General features: G+C 57.3%; 2 protein-coding genes across 4 annotated transcripts in view; both read right to left on the reverse strand.

Moving 5' to 3' along the window:
* Positions 1-7,851, reverse strand: part of IRAK2 (interleukin 1 receptor associated kinase 2) — a 60,054-nt gene extending 52,203 nt beyond the window's left edge. For 2 of the 3 annotated variants that reach the window (XM_008249928.4, XM_008249927.4), the window contains exons 1-2: positions 7,692-7,851; positions 1,419-1,601 (exon numbers count right to left, since the gene is read on the reverse strand). In XM_008249928.4, coding sequence (XP_008248150.3) covers positions 1,419-1,601; positions 7,692-7,785 — 277 coding nt within the window. In that variant the 5' untranslated portion in view covers positions 7,786-7,851. The remainder of the gene's footprint in view (positions 1-1,418; positions 1,602-7,691) is intronic. The other variant, XM_017338407.3, reaches the window with a different exon arrangement.
* A 2,787-nt stretch (positions 7,852-10,638) lies between these two features.
* Positions 10,639-16,879, reverse strand: VHL (von Hippel-Lindau tumor suppressor). The gene is made up of 3 exons (XM_008249986.3): positions 16,557-16,879; positions 14,538-14,660; positions 10,639-12,405 (listed from the first exon to the last, which is right to left on the reverse strand). The coding sequence occupies exons 1-3, from the start codon at positions 16,735-16,737 to the stop codon at positions 12,209-12,211; spliced, it is 501 nt and encodes a 166-aa protein (XP_008248208.2). The 5' UTR covers positions 16,738-16,879; the 3' UTR covers positions 10,639-12,208.
* Between the last annotated feature and the right edge of the window lie 1,738 nt (positions 16,880-18,617).

The following is an 18,617-nucleotide window of genomic DNA, read 5'->3' on the forward strand; positions in this document are numbered from 1 at the left end:
GGCCTCTGCACCCACGTGGGAGACCCAGAGGAAGCTCCCGGCTCCTGGCTTCCGATTGGCCCAGCTTTGGCCGTAGTGACCATCTGGGGAGCGAATCAGGGGGTGGACGACCTCTTTCTGTCTCTCTCTTTCTCCGTCTGTAACTCTGCCTCTCAGACAGATAAATAAATCTTAAAAAAAAAAATCTTAAAAAAAAATAATAAAACTTAAAATGCACACCCATTCCAATGCTAGAAAGCCATCTTATGGCTACACTCACACGTGTGCAAAACAGAGTGCATGTGCTCAAGTGTGTGCACAACACTACAGAAAAGAGAGAAAGACTAGAAGCAACTAAAACAGCCGTCAAGAGGAAGCAATTTAAACAAGCCAGGTGCTGGACACGGTGCTGAGACGTCCGCACCCCACGCGCCAGGGCCTGGGTTGGAGTCCCTCTCCTGGCTTCAGTTCCTGCTGGAGTAGACTTTCACAGACAGTCGTGGCTCCTGCTCGGGAGACCCGCACTGGGAGCCCAGCTTCGGCCTAGTCCCGGCTGGTGCAGGGCTCTGGGAAATGAATGAACTGGCGGCAATTCTGCCTCTCTCGCTTTCTTTCTCTCTCTCTGCCTCTCAATTAAGAAACAAAATAGGGGCCGGCGCTGTGGCAAAGCGGGTAAAGCTGCCGCCTGCAGTGCCAGCATCCCTTATGGGTGCCAGTTCGAGTCCCAGCTGCTCCACTTCCGACCCAGCTCTCTGCTACGGCCTGGGAAAGCAGTAGAAGATGGCCCAAGTGTGTGGGGCCCCGCACCCATGTGGGAGACCCGGAAGAAGCTCCTGGCTCCTGGGTTTGGATCGGCACAGCTCCGGCCATTGCAGCCATTTGGGGAGTGAACCAGTGGAACGGAAGGCCTCTCTCTCTCTGCCTCTGCCTCTCTGTAACTCTGGCTTTCAAACAAGCAAATAATTCTTTAAAAAACAAAAACAAAAGCAAAAGCCACGCGGCTGCGCGACAGTCTCCACGACCTGTTGCTGCTTGGAGAGAAACACACAAGCGTGCACGCGGTCTGCTCTCTTGCACAACAGAGGGGCTGTGGATCCAAAGTGCGTGCCACGCAAAGTGCGGCCGAGCACGAAACTGTGGAGCGCGGTGGCTTCCTGATGCAAAATGAGGAACAGGATGGCAACCTGAGTCATTTTTTTTTTTACGTTATGGAATAGTGGAGTTTTTAAAATTTCTATGTCGTTGTTTTTGGAAGAGAAAACCCAAATGCCAAGTGCACAAAAGGATTTATAAGAAAGCCTCCCTCCCCGACGTGTTCCCTGGCGCCCGGGTCCCCGACGTGTTCCCTGGCGCCCGGGTCCCTCCCGACGGGCACCACGGTTGGGTCAGAAGCCTGGAGAAGCGGGCGGTGCCGAGGCAGCTGCCCGGGAGCCACTCACAGTCCAACACGATCTGCGCGGCGCGGTAGAGCTGCAGCCGGCGCAGCAGGTCCACGAGCTGCGGCACGGTGGCCTGGCGCATGCTCCACCACCACAGCAGCTCCCGTGTGATGCTCACGCCCTGCACCCGCTCCAGCGACTTGATCTTCCGCAGCTGCGTCAGGTCTGTGATCACGTAGGAGGCTGCGGGGCGAGAGAGGGGACCGGGTCAGAGGCACGGGGCAGCCCCTCCACGGGCGCGCCCCACAGCTCCCTCCCGGGGAGGACGCGGATTCTCCCAACAGCAGTGGGCTGGGACGGGGTCGGGCATGTTAACCGCACGCCCGCTGGCGCAGCTCCCTGACCGGTGAGAACTGAGACTCGCGCCAGCCGGCCGGCTTCATACACTGTCACACCCCAGAATCCAGGCCCACACCTGGCACCGGGGGAGGCGGGTGCAGCACCCAGAAGACAACTCTATTTTTTTATTATTTTGGAAGACTTACAGAGATGGGGGATGGGGGAGAGACAGGGAGGGGGAGAGAGAGCGAGAGAGAGAGAGAGAGAGAGCGAGAGAGAGAGAGCGATAGATCTTCCATCCACTGGTTCACTCCCAGATGGCTGCAATGGCCACAGCTGGAACAGGCCGAAGCGAGGAGCCAGGAGCTTCCTCCAGTCTCCCACGTGGGTGCAGGGGCCCAAACACTTGGGCTGTCTTCTGCTGCTTGCCCAGGCCATCAGCAGGCAGCTGGATCAGAAGTGGAGCAGCTGGATCGGAAGTGGAGCAGCTGGATCAGAAGTGGAGCAGCTGGCAGTAATAAAAACACCGTATTCCTTCTTCTTACTCTCTACCTCACACGAATGGTTGCTCACTAGAGAAAAGTGAAAAACGGGCCAGCGCTGTGGCGTCGTAGGCCAAGCCTCCACCTATGGCGCCGGCAGCCCATACAGGCACTGGTTCCAGCTCCTCTTCCGACCCAGCTCTCTGCTAATGGCCTGGGGAAGCAGCAGAGGACGGTCCAAGGGCTTGGGCCCTGCACCCGCGTGGAGACCCGGAGGAAGCGCCTGGCTTCGGGTCGGCGCAGCTGCAGCCTTTGCGGTCATTTGGGGAGTGAACCAGCGGATGAAGACCTTTCTCTCTGTCTCTCCCCCTCTCTCTCTCTGTAACTGCTACTTCTCAAATAAATAAAAATAAAATCTTTTTTAACAAAAGATAAAAAAATTTCAGAGGGGAGAGAAACAAGTCACAGGCCCTCTACCTGGTGTGGCTGTGGGCATGGCAGCTGCCAGACTGCCGGTGCCTGCAGGCTGCTCTACTTACTAACATTATCCCTTACACTAACTAACATCACTGGTGATGGCTGCAAAGTACTACAATGATTTGCTAAAGGGAGGGACTTTTTTTTTTTTTTTTTTGACAGGCAGAGTTAGACAGTGAGAGAGAGAGACAGAGAGAAAGGTCTTCCCTCCACTGGCCCACTCCTCCAATGGCCGCCACAGCCAGCGCCGTGCCAATCTAAAGCCAGGAGCCGGGTGCCCCCTCCAAGTCTCCCATGCGGGTGCAGGGACCCAAGCACTTGGGCCATCCTCCACTGCCTTCCCGGGACTCAGCAGAGAGCTGGACTGGAAGTGGAGCAACCAGGACCAGTACCCGGCGCCCCAACCGGGATTAGAACCCGGGGTACCGGCGCCGCAGGTGGAGGATTAGCCCAGTGAGCCACCGTGCTGGCTGGGAGGTATCTTTTAACGCTAGGGATAAAAAGGTGACACTTCGGCGACAGGATTTCAGAAGTGGCGGAGCAGGGATCTAAGTGGACAGCACGTCACTCCCTCATTCCACAGAACACGGGTCACACCTGCTGTGCGCCAGGGCCTGTCTCAAGGTCTGGAGATGCAGTGCCCAGGGAGCCCCTAGAGCAAGTGCAGGGAACAGAAGCACAGGTGGGCGGAGGGAGGAAGGGCAGCCACGAGCTGCACAACGGGCTGCGGACCGTGGAGTCTGGACGGGACCTCCGGAGTGCGGGGTGTGTGGACAGAATGTGCCCCCGGGGAGTCGGACAGTGTCCTACAGAGAGAGAGACCCTGCAGGAGCAGGGCCCCTGGGAATGGAAAGTCTCAGCTGCAGTTTAGTCACTGGGAAGTCCAGGCCAGATTCCTGGTCAGGGGAAGTGACGTCAGCAGGCCACTTCCAGCTGAGGGCAGTGAGGGAAGAGGAAGCAACTGCTTTCCTGCGCACCTCCCGCCCTCGGGGCATGATGTCACGGGAAAGCAGAGGCCACCTCGGCCACAGGGGCCTGTAGCAACGGAAAACGAGGCCACGGCCCCGACCCTCCGAGGGGCATGCTTCGGTCATAACCCAAGGGATCAAGACTCAGGGTCTGGCCAGCTGAGTTCCAGGAAGGCAACCCAAGACAGGTCATGTGCACAGGCCCCCGAGCACTGACCTACACAGCTAAGACAGGGTCAGAGCAAGACGGAGATCGCGGCGGCAGTGAGTCGCTACCGCCCCACTGAGGCTCCCGCCACGCTCACCATTCCGCTAGCACCGACAGGTGTGTGGTGGAGCAGTCCTGGCGGGGCATTCGGGAATCAGAAGCTCAAAGTCCCCACGATCACTCCCCTTGGGAGACCCCAAGAAATCCACAGGCTGCATTTGGCGCCTCATCGTCTAGACTTGCCTCTACAGAAAAAACCCTCGCGCCTTTGTCAGCAGGGCTCCAGAGGACAGACCCTGGGAATCCAGGGCCTGGGTTGAAATCCTCGCCCTGCAGCTTAGCGTCTGAGCATTTGGGGAGGGCCTGTTACGTCTCCCCAAGCCTCGGCTTCCTCATCACCAAACAGGGATGGCAGCAACACTGCTTCAGAGGCGCTCAGCAGACCCGATGAGTCAGGGCTCGGCACACTGGGAACACCAGGCGATCCACGACAGTGGGAACCTGTTTTACCCCGTGGTGGCCACACGGAGACCACGACTCCAAGTCTCTGCTCTCAGATCCTGCAGGAAGTCACCAGTGGCAGCGGGAAGCACTGCCCATCTTCCAAGTCCTGCAGACCAGAGTCGACGCAGCTTCTCGCACTACCTGTCCCAAGGCCAAGTTCGCCTTCGGGAAGTAAGAGACTCCTCCCCTGGCCCTGAGGACTCTGCAGAGGTCCTGTCCTGCGTCGTCACTCAGCAACTCTGCAGGGATGGATTACAGAGCAGGAGGTTAAAGGCTCAGAGAGAGGCCATCGTGGCTGGCACTGGGGCATGCACAAGGTACCACCACCACCTGCAATGCTGGCATCCCATATGGGTGCTGGCTCCTGTCCCCGCTGCTCCACTTCTGATCCGGCTCCCTGCAAATGGGCTGGAAAAAGCAGCAGAAGTTGGCCCAAGTGTTTGGGACCCTGCTACTCACATGAGAGACCCAGAAGAAGCTCCTGGCTTTGGCCTGGGCCAGGCCTGCCTATCGCAGTCACTCGGGGAACCGGCTCCCACATGGGATGCCGGCACTGTAAACAGCGGCTTTGCCCGTTATGCCACAGCGCCGGCCCCAAATAAAAAAAAAAAAAAAAAAAAAAAAAAAAAAAACGAAGAAGCTGTCACTTGCCTGAAGCCACACAGCCAGGCTGGGCCAAAGCCAAGGAGCCCCTGCCGGCTCTGAACGCTGGGGCAGCGGGAAGCCACGAGAAACCCTCCTTCCAGGGCCCAGACACACGCCGGGACTCTTCTCAGAAGGCAAAAGTGGACAGGACGCGGTCAGGGAAGCAGGAGGCAGCCGGCAGGTGTCCCACCCAAGGCAGCGGGCACACCTGGGGCTGGGGCGTCCCTCAACTTCCGCGTTCCTCCCTCACCCCACACCCTCCCCTCCAGGACCACAGTCAGCTGGCAGGGACTTTTTCAAGACAGTGACTCAGCACAGCATGGCTGGCTCCCGGGCCAGCGACCCCGGAGCGGACACGGCCCACCTGGGCTCAAAGTCGGCCCCCGCCCCACACCTCAGCATTCCCGGCCCTTCAGTTCATTCCTCAGGTGCACGCTAGGTGCCCACCGCACCTGGCCTGGGCTCGCTCGGGGAACGCAGGGGCGACCTACACAGGTGAGGTCCCTGGGAGAGACAGGTGTAAACCGATGGGGCCGGAGAGCAGCAGGGCGCAGGAGAGGGCTCCCCAACAAGGTGCCAGGGGCGCCAACCTGCAGGGCCAAGGTAGAGGAATAAACCCCCCAAAGACACCCACCTCAACTCCAAGACCTGCAAACAGCCTGCTGGCCAAGGGGATCCTGCGGGCGGAATCTAGCTCAGGACTCTGAGACCGGGAGACGACCGGGGACTAAGCCAGCCCCGCGTACCCGCTGAGAGTGTCCACAGGCAGGCAGGAGCTCCGGCCTCGGGAGACACAGGAGGGCAGGGCAGCCATCACTGAGAGGCGGGACGATGGCCGCGAGCCAGGGGACGGCCTCCAGAAAGGCCAGATACCCACGCTGGCCGTTCCTCAGATGGGCAAACCCACGGTTCCCAGACTGCTCAGGAGCTCTGCTCCCGGGAACCACCCAGGAGAAATGAGACCGCATGTCCACATAAACCCTCGCTCACGTCTACTCTGACCAGCAGTGTTCACAACAGCCAAACAACGGGAACGCTCCGATGTCCATCCGCAGCTAAGTGGATAAGTAAAATACAGTCTACCCATACAACAGAACATCGCTCAGCAGTGGAAACAGGGACCACACATGCTGTGACTCCTTTATGGGAAATGTCTGGAACGGACAGCGCCTCAGGTAGGGGGAATGTGGAGAGGCCGAGACAGAGCAGTAAAGCCCACAGGGTTTCTTCTGGGGTAACAGAAATGTTGTGAGACTGACAATGACAGTGAGTACTCCTCTGTGAATACCCTAAATGCTGTTGGATTGTATTCTACAAACAGGTGCAGTCTGGGGCTGGCGCTGTGGCATGGCGGGTAAAGCTGCCACCTGCAGTGCCAGCATCCCACATGGGCACTGGTTCAAGTCCCGGCTGCTCCACTTCTGATCCAGCTCTCTGCTGTGGCCTGGGAAAGCAGTGGAAGACGGCCCAAGTGCTTGGGCCCCTGCACCCACGTGGGAGACCTGGAAGAAGCTCCTGGCTTCAGATCGGTGTAGTTCCAGCCGCTGCAGCCATTTGGGGAGTGAACCAGAGGATGGAAACCTCTCCCTCTCTCTCTCTCAGAGGATGGAAACCTCTCTCTCTCTCTCTCTCTCTCTCTCTCTCTCTCTTTCCCTCTCTGTGCCTCTGCCTCTGCCTCTCTGTAACTGCCTCTCAAATAAATACAGGGGGGAGGAATCTGTTTCAACAAAGCTGGTTGGTTGGTTGGTTGGTTGAATGCCTGGGGACTGCCATCTGAATTCACAACTGAGGGCTAGGCCAGGACGGAAAAGTCTAGAACAAGTCGCCCACACCACTTATGTCCCCTGCCCAGTAAAAATCCAAAGTAGTAGCCCACTGCAGCACCCGGAACGAGGGCAGGCTAGAGAATGAGGCGGCAGCTGACACTGTCACAGCCCCACCCCACCCCACCCCCGCGATATGGGGGAGGAACACACCTCCATCCCACCGTACTGCCTCGACCATTTCTCCTGGCCCCTCTCGCTCGCTCACTCTCTCACCGTACTTAATAAAAATACACATGAAAAGAAAACCCAACTCCATGTTGCTAAGGAATACCGTCTGACAAGGGAATGACCGGGCTATGTTTTAGGTGTGGGGTGGGGGGCAGGTTACCCTGTACAATGAATGCACAAGACAGACTCTGGAAAAGATCCACACGGAAGTCATCGCGCTACGGGCACGCATGAGGAGCATCCTGGCACCTGGCCCTCTGCGGGCGCCCACATCCTAGGAGGGGTTACCCCGGGCAGGACTGGAGCTCACCTGCTCCCACAGCGCAGGTGCACCTGCGCTGCCCGGGCTGCGACCCCCGGGCCGGGATCTCCAGGAACACCCCCGCGGGGCGATCAGACGCCCGGACCCCGGCCTGGCGCTCGCCCCCGGCTCCCGGCTGCCGAGCCGATACCCCGACGGGTCCCCTCCCTCGGCTTCGGGACCCACCGGCTTCTGCACGAACAGCCTAAGCGCCGAGCTCACGGCCGCGCTACTGGGGCAGCAGTGCCAGTCGCGCCGGCGCAAACCGCAGAAGCTCTTCCTGAGGAAGCTGCGAGCGTCGCCTCCAGTCGGGACGGCGGCCGCCCGCGGACCCCCGACGCCACCCGCGCCGCGCCCCCGGCCCGCGCCGAGCCGCGCAGACCCCACCACAGAGCCCCGCCCGCGCGGCCCTCACCGAACTGCATCCAGTCCCACTCGTTGAGCGTGTCCATGTTGCGGCACAGGTCGTCCAGCACCCAGGCGGGCAGCTGGTGGATGTAGCAGGGCATGGCAGCGGCCGCGACGGAGCGCAGCGAGCGACTGCCGGCCCGGCGAGGCCAGCGCGGAGCCTCGTCGGCGTGGGGGCGGGGCCAGGGCCCAGGGGGCGGGGCCGGACGAGCCTGAGCCAGTAAGAGCGGGCCCTGGGCGGGCCAGAGAGGAGCGGGCCCGGGCGTGGGCGGGACTGGACGGAGCCGGAGCCAGTGAGGGGCCGGAGAGGGGCGGGGCCGGGCGTGGGCGGGTCCGAGTGGGGGCCACTACCGCCCCCCAGCGGCCAGGCTTCCTACTCCACTCTGAGCCCCTGTCCACCCTCGCGTCCAGGGCTATCCTCACAAACACTATGGGTCACCAACCGCAGGCCACATTGTAGAACTTGGGAACCGGCAGGGCAGAGGAGACCAACAAGGTCCGCACTGAACAAGCTCACAATGTGTGGGACAGTGGTAAGTATGGGCGGGCTTGTGGCGTGGAGGGACGTGTGTCCACGGGTTCGAGTCCTGGCTCCGCCTCTGACCCAGCAGCCTGGAGGCGCACGTGTGATGGTCAAGGCCTCGGGTCCCTGCCCCCACGAGGGGGCTCCTGGCTTCTGCCTGTCCGGTCCTGGCTATTGCAGGTGTTTGGGAGTGAACAAGCCTTTCAAACACGGAAATAAAAATTTAAAGAAAAACAAAGCCGCTATAGACGCCCAGCCCGACCTCCAGAGATCTAAACTGGGTCCCTCCGGGACAGGACTCCCACATTAGCTTTTTTTTTTTTTTTTTTTTTTTTGACAGGCAGAGTGGACAGTGAGAGAGAGAGAGAGACAGAGAGAAAGGTCTTCCTTTGCCGTTGGTTCACCCTCCAATGGCCGCCGCGGCCGGCGCACCGCGCTGATCCGATGGCAGGAGCCAGGAGCCAGGTGCTTATCCTGGTCTCCCATGGGGTGCAGGGCCCAAGCACTTGGGCCATCCTCCACTGCACTCCCGGGCCACAGCAGAGAGCTGGCCTGGAAGAGGGGCAACCAGGACAGAATCCGGCACCCCGACCGGGACTAGAACCCGGTGTGCCGGCGCCGCAAGATGGAGGATTAGCCTAGTGAGTCGTGGCGCCGGCCATAAAAAAAAAAAAAAAACCCTAGGGACCAGTGCTGTGGCACAGCGAGCTAACACCCTGGCCTGAAGCGTCGGCATCCCATATGGGCGCCGGTTCTAGTCCTTGCTCCTCCTCTTCTGATCCAGCTCTCTGCTATGGCCTGGGAAAGCAGAAGACGGCACAAGTGCTTGGGACCCTGCACCCCACGTGGGAGACCCGGAGGAAGCTCCTGGCTCCTGGATCGGTGCAGCTCCGGCCATTGTGGCCAATTTGGGGGTGAACCTGCAGATGGAAGACCTCTCTCTCTCTCTCTCTGTCTCTACCTCTCTCTGTGTAACTCTTTCAAATAAATAAATAAATCTTTTTAAAATTTTTTTTAAAAATTAAAAAAATTCTATAAAACTTTTAGACATAAAATCTTTGAAAACACTTTTCTGTGATTTTTAGTTAATAAGAAACAGCTTTTCATATTAACAAACAAGGCTTCTACTTTTTCTTTTCAATGCCATATTTAATTTAGGAGCACCATACTTTATTTGGCCAAACGCCTGTCAATGTACTCTTTTCAGTAAAATGCTGTTCTTTTATTTTATTTATTTGAGAGTTAAGAGTTGGAGTTGGAGTGAGAGTGAGAGTGAGAGATCTTCCATCTGCTGGTTCAGTCCCCAGATGGCTGCCATGGACAGAGCTGGGCCAATCCGAAGCCGGAAGCTTCTTTCGGGTCTCCCACGTGGGTGCAGGGAACAAGGACGTGGGCCATCTTCCTGCTTTCCCAGGCTGGAGAGCTGGAGCGGAAGTGGAGACAGGACCCAAACCGGAGCACCACAGGCCGAGGCTAGCTCCTTGAGCCACAGCACCGGCTCGATCACGCCGTTCTAAATCATGCTGCAGTAACCCTCCATGCGTAGACATCTCTTCACGCTTGTCTCTTCTTTCCTAAATTAAGTTCCTAAAACTAGATTTTTTCTGGAACAAAGTTAAGTCCACCTGCAATTGTGATGGACCTTAACAGGGTGCCCTCTAGAAAAATCCTGTCTGTGGACGCCCCCGGGGAAGCCAGCCAGGCCAGGCTGCCCTTGGCTGCTGTTCCCATCTCACATACAGGCCTAGACACCCTCCTCATTCTCAGAGACGCTTGCAGGCCACTATGCAGACGGCTTTTTCATCCAGGGCTCGTACGGCACCTTGGTGCCCAAAGGCCAACCCAAAACTCAGGAAGACTGGACGGTGTGTGGCCAGAGTGGACAAAAGATGGAGGCTTGGAACGCAAGAAACAGTTCTGTAGGTTTCTCTCTCTCCTCTTTCCTGCTACTGCCCCTCCATCTGAGGACCGTCACAAATCTGCCTTCTCTGTGACCTGCCACTGGACTCCTGGGTGCGTCTTAGGGGCAGGAGGGTGTCTGGTTCAGTCAGGAAAGGGGAAAAAGGGGGGGACATTCGGGCAGCCCAGTGACGCAGGAGCAGCAGCACCGGGCGCTCAGAGAGGGCGAATGGACCCGAGAAGCTCAGCGGTGCTCACGTGCCAAGAGCAAAACCCAGACGTCTCCCCACCTCTGCAGGGGCGCGACTCCCAGCCCAGGCCCCGCCCGGGAGTCTCTGTAACCGCGGCTGACACACTCCTACTTAACCTTCGCTGGTGCTGTTTTCACGGGACAAAGAACATCTTACAAAGCCAGAGGAAGCAATGGTAAACAATCTAGTGTCGGACTCGGACTGAGGTGGGCTGCTCGTGTCTGTGACCCCTCCCCACCCTAGAGGAAGCCCTCCTTGGTTAAAATAACACCACACACCCATTCTCTTTTTAGCACCATTTAATGTATTAAAGAACAGCTTTTTAAAAAAAATGTGAAGTAGGAAAAACGAGTGTCTTAAGGGCGATGCATTGAATGCACTCACAAAATTCAAGCGAAAGGTGGACCCTGTCCCTGTTCCAGGCTTTCAGAATTCCTTGACCCCACGGCCACACACACAAACGTGAAATCTCATTTTGACACAAAGAAAAAGCAGTGCTGCACTGCTCCAGGGCCAGCAGATCCTTAAGCCCTGAGCCCATCCCCCAGAGCTCACACAGCTGCCCGGAACACCCACAAAACCCAACACTCAGCTGCGTCACTGAGCGCCACCACAACATGCTGAAACAAAACCAAACCCAACTTACGTCACGGTGAAGGAAGACAGCAGGGGAGCGAAAGGCCAGCCAGGAGACAGCCGCCTCTGCTCCCGGCCCACCCCTGACTGCACAGCCCAGAGGCACGTGCACACCAGGAAACACCCCAAACTTCCCTCACAAAAGGAAGTCTGTGCTACTGGTGCAGGGGGAAACCCGAGGGATAAAGTCAAAGGAAGAAGGATATAATAAAACCAGACCGAGTGTGAATTCAACTGAGTAAAAAACTAAAGTATGTCCCGGAAAAGGCTGAAATGGTTCCCAGTGTTAGTTTTCTGCTTAACTAATATTTGAATAGCACACCTACAGTGATCCTTCTGCTCTTTTCCAACTTCTTCTCTACTGAGGGACTTCTAAAAAAATCTATTCATTAGAAAGATCTACATCTGCTAGAAGTATTCAATTTGATTTACTAAGTTTAAGTGCAGTCCCTAAGGCAGGATACGGACATTTACAAAACCAGGAAGCATTACCAGGAGACTCCACCGCTAGGAAGAAGCTGCCCAGGGCCGGTGCACCTTGGCCTCTCCTCCACCCAGGGGAAAATGTCAACCAGACCCTGCTGATGAAAAATGCTGAACCAAACAGGAACAACACGGCCTTATGAAAAGGAACAGAGACACCGGCATTCGGCAAAGACTTATTTACAGACCAGCGAGTCCTGGGCTCCAGAACCAATGTACAAACCTCTCTTCCCATTTTCTGTGCACAAGGCACGTGAGGAGGAGGCAGAAATCCAACTACTTTCTCCTGGTAGTTCTAGAAGGGTGGGCATCTAAATACCATAGTGCCCAGCCTCCAAGCTCTGCGGACCACTCCCTCTCAAGGAGGGCTGGGGCCCAGCAGGCCCTAACTAGTTCCACGGCTCCACTTGGTGGACCTGGGAGAAGAACACCCAGGGCCTAGGGCAGTGCCTGGGAGACCACCCAGGGCCTAGGGCAGTGCCTGGGAGACCACCCAGGGCCTAGGGCAGTGCCTAGGAGACCACCCAGGGTCTAGGGCAGTGCCTAGGAGACCACCCAGGGCCTAGGGCAGTGCCTGGGAGACCACCCAGGGCCTAGGGCAGTGCCTAGGAGACCACCCAGGGCCTAGGGCAGTGCCTGGGAGACCACCCAGGGCCTAGGGCAGTGCCTGGGAGACCACCCAGGGCCTAGGGCAGTGCCTGGGAGACCACCCAGGGCCTTGGGCAGCTGATTTCAGCTGTGGTTTTCAGTCTCCTCTTCCAACTGCTGATTTTCAAAGTGCTCCTGCGTCAGCCGCGCCAGGTCTTTCTGCACGTTCGGGTGGTCCTCCAGATCTTCGTAGAGTGACCGGACGATGTCCAGCCTCCTGTAGTTCTCTGGCTTGACCAGGCTTCGGATAACCTGGAGGCATCGTTCTTTGAGCGTGTACACTGGAAGGCAGAACACAAACCCTCAGAGCAGAAAGGACAGAGTAGCAGGCTCTCCCACGCACCCACGGCGGCTGCACGCACTCTGCAGGGATCTCACTTCCGTCAAAACAACGCGAGCCAGCCAGCACACAGAGGGCACCCCGGGGCCGCCTCACAGCACCCATGCCCTGTGCAGTGACTTCCCCTCAAAACAGGCTGGGCCTGTGATGTGTGGGAAGCGAACGCGGATGCAGTGACACTGGCACTCGGGGTCCAGGCCCTGACACTCCTGGAGTCCCAGAGGTAGCCCGCCGGAGAAACCACGCTAGGAAGGGCAGGCCTTGGGCCTGGGAAGAGAGGCCGCTGCCCGCCGCCTACCAGGAGGCAGCTCCACCAGTGACTGAGCGCAGGCTGGCTGCATCATCACAAATACATACAACACCTGCTGTTCTGCAGTGGTCGTCACACGACCAAAACGCTGCAACTGCATCTGCGGCAGCTCAATACTAGGCCCACTGGCGAATTTTATTACCGTAAGGGTATCCTGCAAGGCAACACTTAGACTTAAATTACCGATGCTCAACTCTTTAAAGCAGGATTCTAAACACATATGATTCATTTGAACTCAAGGTAAGGCATTTGCTCTCTTAGTCCTAAGAACACCAGTTTCTTAGAGTCTAACCTAATAAAGTCGTTTGAGTTTTGAACAAACAGCAAACTATGATGTTAATCTTTTTTTTTTTTTTTTGTAAGATTTCTTTATTTATTTGAAAGGCAGAGTTACAGAGACAGGAGACAGAGACCTTCACTTCCTAAATGGCCACAATGGCTCGGGCTGGACAGGCCGAAGCCAGGAGCCAGGACCTCCCTCCAGGTCTCCCACACGGGCGGCAGAAACCCAGACACATTGGCAGGGAGCTGGACTGGAAGCAGAGCAGCTGGGACTTGACCAGTGCATGTACGGGACGCCAGTGGTGCAGGCAGCAGCTTAAACCAGGGCCCCACGACGCTGGCCCCTGATGTCAACATTCAGTTTGGAGGTTTCTGGGAACCCTACACGGCGAGCTTGTCTGGATCACATTGTACAAACACTATCAGAGGTCAACAACAGATAAGCCTTGATATCTGATTCTCCATCTCTCGTTCTTCAGGGACCCCGCTGCGTAATTCTACCGGAAAGCCAGGGAAACAAAAGGTGTTCACAATTCTACCCGGACTACTTTAACTTAGCCCATCCCTTCCAGGCCACAGAGACCCCTTTGTGAGACATCTCTGATCAACAGGGAACATACAAAAATATTCCATTTTATTTACAGTGGAGAACAGGACACACAGAGATTGGATACCCTGAGTAGCATCAGGCAAAAATAAGCAAACAAGATTCTGCTGGTTCAGGTGGGTCTTCTACATATTCACAACAAGCAACCTCATCTTTTCAAAAGACTGAATTGAGGACCAGTGTGCGGGGCAGTGGCGAGGCCACTGTGATGCTGGCCTCCATATCAGTGTCAGCTGGAGCCTGGCTACGCGGCTTCTGAGCCAGCTTCCTGCCAGCGCACCTGGGAGGCAGCAAAAGGGGCCCCGCTCCTTGGGCCCCTGACACCCACGCGGGGGCCCCTGACGGAGCTCCTGGCTTCAGCCTGCCCAGGCCCAGCTGCTGCCACCATGTGGGGAGTGAACCAGTGCATGCCAGATATGGCTCGCTCTCTCCTCTCTCTCCCTCCTTCCCCATCTCTACCACTTTCTGTCACTCTGCCTCTCAAATAAATATTTTTATTTTATATTTTTAAAGATTTATTTATTTGAGAGGCAGAATTGCAGAGAAAGGGAGAGACACAGACAGAGGTCTTCCGTCCACTGGTTCACTCCCCAGATGGTCTCAACGGCTGGAGCTGGGCTGATCCAAACCCAGGAGCCAGGAGCTTCTTCTGGGTCTCTCATGTGGGTGCGGGGGCCCAAACACTCGGGCCATCTTTTACGGCTTTCCCAGGTTGCATCAACAGGACCTGGATTGGAAGTGGAGTAGCTGGGACTTGAACCAGCACCCATATGGGATGCTGGCGCCTCAGCCGGAGGCTAACCTACTACGCCACAGTGCCAGCCCATCAAATAAATACAACTTCAAAAAAAAAAGAAAAATTGAACAGTAGTACCTGGCAGTGTGATGTTGGCAAAAATAGGCTGCCCATCAACATTGAGAGATGGCACAAACAACTCCGTTTGGTTAACCAGAAGCCCATCGTGTGTCCCCGCATCTCTGAAGAGCCACAGGTGACCTGGGGAGACAAGCAGAGGCGTTAGGGAGCCACGCGACCGGTCTTCTCCACCTCCCCGGCCAACAGGAAAAGCTTACCTCTCACTCTGCTTTAAAAATCACACAAAGCCCTTCCGGTAAAATGAGCTCACTGAGTCTACACAAAAAGATCTATTTACAGATGAGAAAACCGGTCTGCAGAGGCACGAGCAGGCTCGAGGCAGAGCAGACAGGAAGCGTGTCCCTGAGACTCCAAATGTGGCGCAGCGTGGAAAAGCCAAGCCCAGCAGGGTCCAGGGTGCCGACCACACGGACACCACAGACCACAGGAGAGGAGGCCACGCACACCTGCAGCTGTGCCTCTCAAAACCAACCAGCAAGCGCCGGGAGGGCGCTGTGGCGCAGCCAGTAAAGCCGCCGCCCGTGACACAAGCATCCCACAGGCACCAGTTCAAGTCCCAGCTGCTCCACTTCCGATCCAGCTCTCTGCTGTGGCCTGGGAAAGCAGCAGAGGATGGCCCAAGTGCTTGGGCCCCTGCACCGGTTGGGAAGACCCAGAAGGGGCTCCTGGCTTTGGCTCAGCCCAGCTCCAGTCGTTGCGGCCATCTGGGGAGTGAACCAGCAGATGGAAGACCTCTAACTCTACCCCTCTGTAGCTCTTTGGAATACATAAATCTTAAAAAAAAAAAAAAAATTGGAGGTAAAACAAATAAACAAGAACAAAACACCAGCAAGGAGGCACCAGAGTGTGTTGTTGACAAAATAAAAAGCAAACTGAAAAAGGTACATTCTGTAGAAACAAACAAAAGTCATCTGTTAAAAAAAAAATCCTAAGAGTGACCAGGTCTGCAGGGGAGGGGAGTGAGGGCTCAGGGGCAGGGGGAACCTTTGTGCCAGCACTCACTCCAGGATGTGTGCATTTCACTGTGTGTAAAAACTCCTGAATTTAAGAGCAAATACAGGGGCCCCGCTGCGGCTGTGGTGCAGTGGGTTAACACCCTGGCCTGAAGCGCCGGCATCCCATATGGGCGCTGGTTCTAGTCCCGGCTGTTCCACTTCCAGTCCAGCTCTCCGATGTGGCCTGGGAAAGCAGCAGAAGATGGCCCAAGTCCTTGGGCCCCTGCACCCGCGAGGGAGACCCAGGAAGAAGCTCCTGGCTTGGGATCAGTGCAGCTCCGGCCGTTGTGGCCATCTGGGAAGAGAACCATCAGATGGACGACCTCTCTCTCTGTCTCTACCTCTCCCTGTAACTCTTTTTCAAATAATTAAAATAAATATTTATTTAAAAAAATATGTCACTTGCAAAAAGGAGGCCGTGGGACGAGGAGGCGAGCCGGCCGGACCCAAGACCGCACTGAAGGAGGCGGCATTCCTCCCGGGTGCACCCCCGCCCCAGACCGGGCACGAGTGTCAGCGAACCTGGAAGACGACGCATCGACCGTGCCGGCCGCTTAAGTGCTCCCTGCAGCCGCACTGTGTTCGCACGGTTCATAATTAAAAAAAAAAAATTACAAAGAGGCACAAATAAACCTTGGAGCAGAATAAAAAAAATTCACACAGTTTCGTCTATAGAGAAAAAGGAGACTACGGAAACGCTGGTTCCTGGAAGGGCTGCTGGCCCACACGCACCCGCATCGCGCCCCGGCTCGGCGCCCGCCACCGACCCGCGCCCGGCTGCCCCGCACGCACCCGCATCGCGCCCCGCGGGCGGCCCCGGCTGAGTCCACCTGGTCCGGCCCGGCGCCCGCTGCGCCGCCACCCCCGCCCGGGGTTCACCAGCCCCGCACGCACCCGCATCGCGCCCCGGCCCGGCGCCGCCCCCAGACCCCCGCAACACTGCTCTCGGGGTGAACGCCCGGGGAGGGCGTGCTCGTCCGAGTGCGGGGCTGCTCGGCGGCAGGCCCGTCCCGCGCAGCACCTCGGTAGCTGTGGATGCGGCGGCCCGTGCCCGGCGGCAGCGTGGGGTAGGGCTGCGGCTCTCCGTGGAAGTTGAGCCACACGGGCAGCGCGACGCGCGGGCTGCGGTTGCAGAAGATGACCTGGGACGGCTCGCGCGTGTTCACCGAGCGCAGCACGGGCAGCGGCCGCTCGGCCGCCATCCCCGCACCGACGAGCGCCGCCTTCTCCGCGCCGGGTCTCGGCCTCTTCCGCGAAATCGCGTCTCGCACGGACAGCCCGGGCCTGGGCGCGCCGGGGCTCGCAGACCCGCCGCGGGGAGGGAGGCGCGCGTGTACGCATGCGCGCGCGCTCCCGGGAAGGCGGCGCGCTCGGTGGGGGGACCGGGGAGGCAACGCTTGAAGCGTGCGCGTGCGCAGATGCACCCTCAGGCCGCCGGCTGAGCGCGGAAGCGGAAGCGGAAGCGGGGCGCCCATGCTTCCGCTAGTACATTTTTCCTTTTCCCCTGACTCGTCTGGGCGCACCCACTTACCGGTGCCTTGTAACGTCCCTGTAGGGCACACCCAGCTCCTCCCTCGTACCTTCGTGGCGTTGCGCGTTTTGGGGCGCTCTCCTCAGCCGCTTCGCCCACGGCTAAGGCCTGGCTGCTGTCCGCCGTGTTTACCTTCCGCGCTATTACTCAAGTTCTTTCCCGCTTGGGTCACGAGGGAGCAGAGACCTCCTTGCCTGCCCGGCCACCGCGTCACCGGGCCCCGCCACCAGGTTCTGTGCAATGCCTTCGAGCTGTTCACGCGTATGGACGCGGCTGAACAAATTGAGCAAGTTTCACTTATTTACTTGGGAGGGCCGCTCCGGCCAGGCAGGCAGCCAGGAGCCATCTCCCCCGTCAGGTGTTGATGCCAGGCGAGGCCGGGCGTCCTCTTCGCAAATGGCGTCCCAGATCTAGGCGTCCGTAAAGCTGCCTGCCTCGGCCCCCTTTGGGTTTTCCTCTTTTGGAAGCCTCCCTCCACGCCACTCTGGCTGGAGGTCCGTGATTCTAATAAATACTTTGAAATCTCAAAAAATATATATGGCATTTTAGTGTATCTTCCTTTAAAACAACAAAAACTGAAAAGCAGAGACAGAGATGTTCCACCTGCTGGTTCACTGTCCAGAGGACTAAGGCCGGGGGCTGGCCATGCAGAGGCCAGGAGCCAGGACTCGAGCCAGGCCTTCCACGTGGCCCCAGAAGCTGGGATGGGACCCAGAGCCGGGATCTGGGCAGCCCAACCTGCCGCTCCCCCTATTTTAATACTTATCTTGCGAGATTTAGGAAGAGGGCTTGCATCTGCTGGTTCACCCCCTAGAAAGCCACAGCAGCCATGGCTGGACAGGCCAAGGCCAGGAGCCCAGAGCTTCATGCCGCCATGCACAACTCTGGACCCCTGTGCCATGTGTGAATGCTGCGTCTGTGTGAATGCTGCGTCGACACCTGCTTTATCCAGACCAGTGTTTAATGCTGAAAAATACTTCTGTACTTCTCTCGACATGTGATCTGTATGTAGTGACATTGCTTTTACAACAGCAAAAATACCCAAAATAAGAAAAACAACTTGATTTCTGCACACTTATTTATTTATTTATTTGAAAGGCAAGAGTTAGAGAGGCAGAGGCAGAGAGAGAGGTCTTCCATCCACTGGTTCACGCCCCAAATGGCCACAATGGCCAGAGCTGTGCTGATCCCAAGCCAGGAGCTTCTTCCAGGTCTCCCACGCGGGTGCAGGGGTCCAAGCACTTGGGCCGTCTTGCACTGCTTTCCCAGGCCACAGCAGAGAGCTGGGTCAGGAGCGAAGCAGTGGGACTCAAACCGTTGCCCATACAGGATGCTGGCACGGCGGCGGCAGTTTTACCTGCTGTACCACGGCACTGGCCCCACGACTGTTTTGACATATGCTATCATTCCAACTAAATAAAGGTAACGTGCATTGCTCCTGTGTGTGTTTTCTCCCAATGTCACTCTCGTGTTTTTGGGTGCTGAGAACGTGACAGTGCGTGATGACCGTGCTGTAAGATCTGCGAGGACACGAACTCCTCCTCCTTTCCC

This window comes from Oryctolagus cuniculus, chromosome 10 (genome assembly GCF_964237555.1).
Source record: "Oryctolagus cuniculus chromosome 10, mOryCun1.1, whole genome shotgun sequence".
Taxonomy (NCBI): Eukaryota; Metazoa; Chordata; class Mammalia; order Lagomorpha; family Leporidae; genus Oryctolagus; species Oryctolagus cuniculus.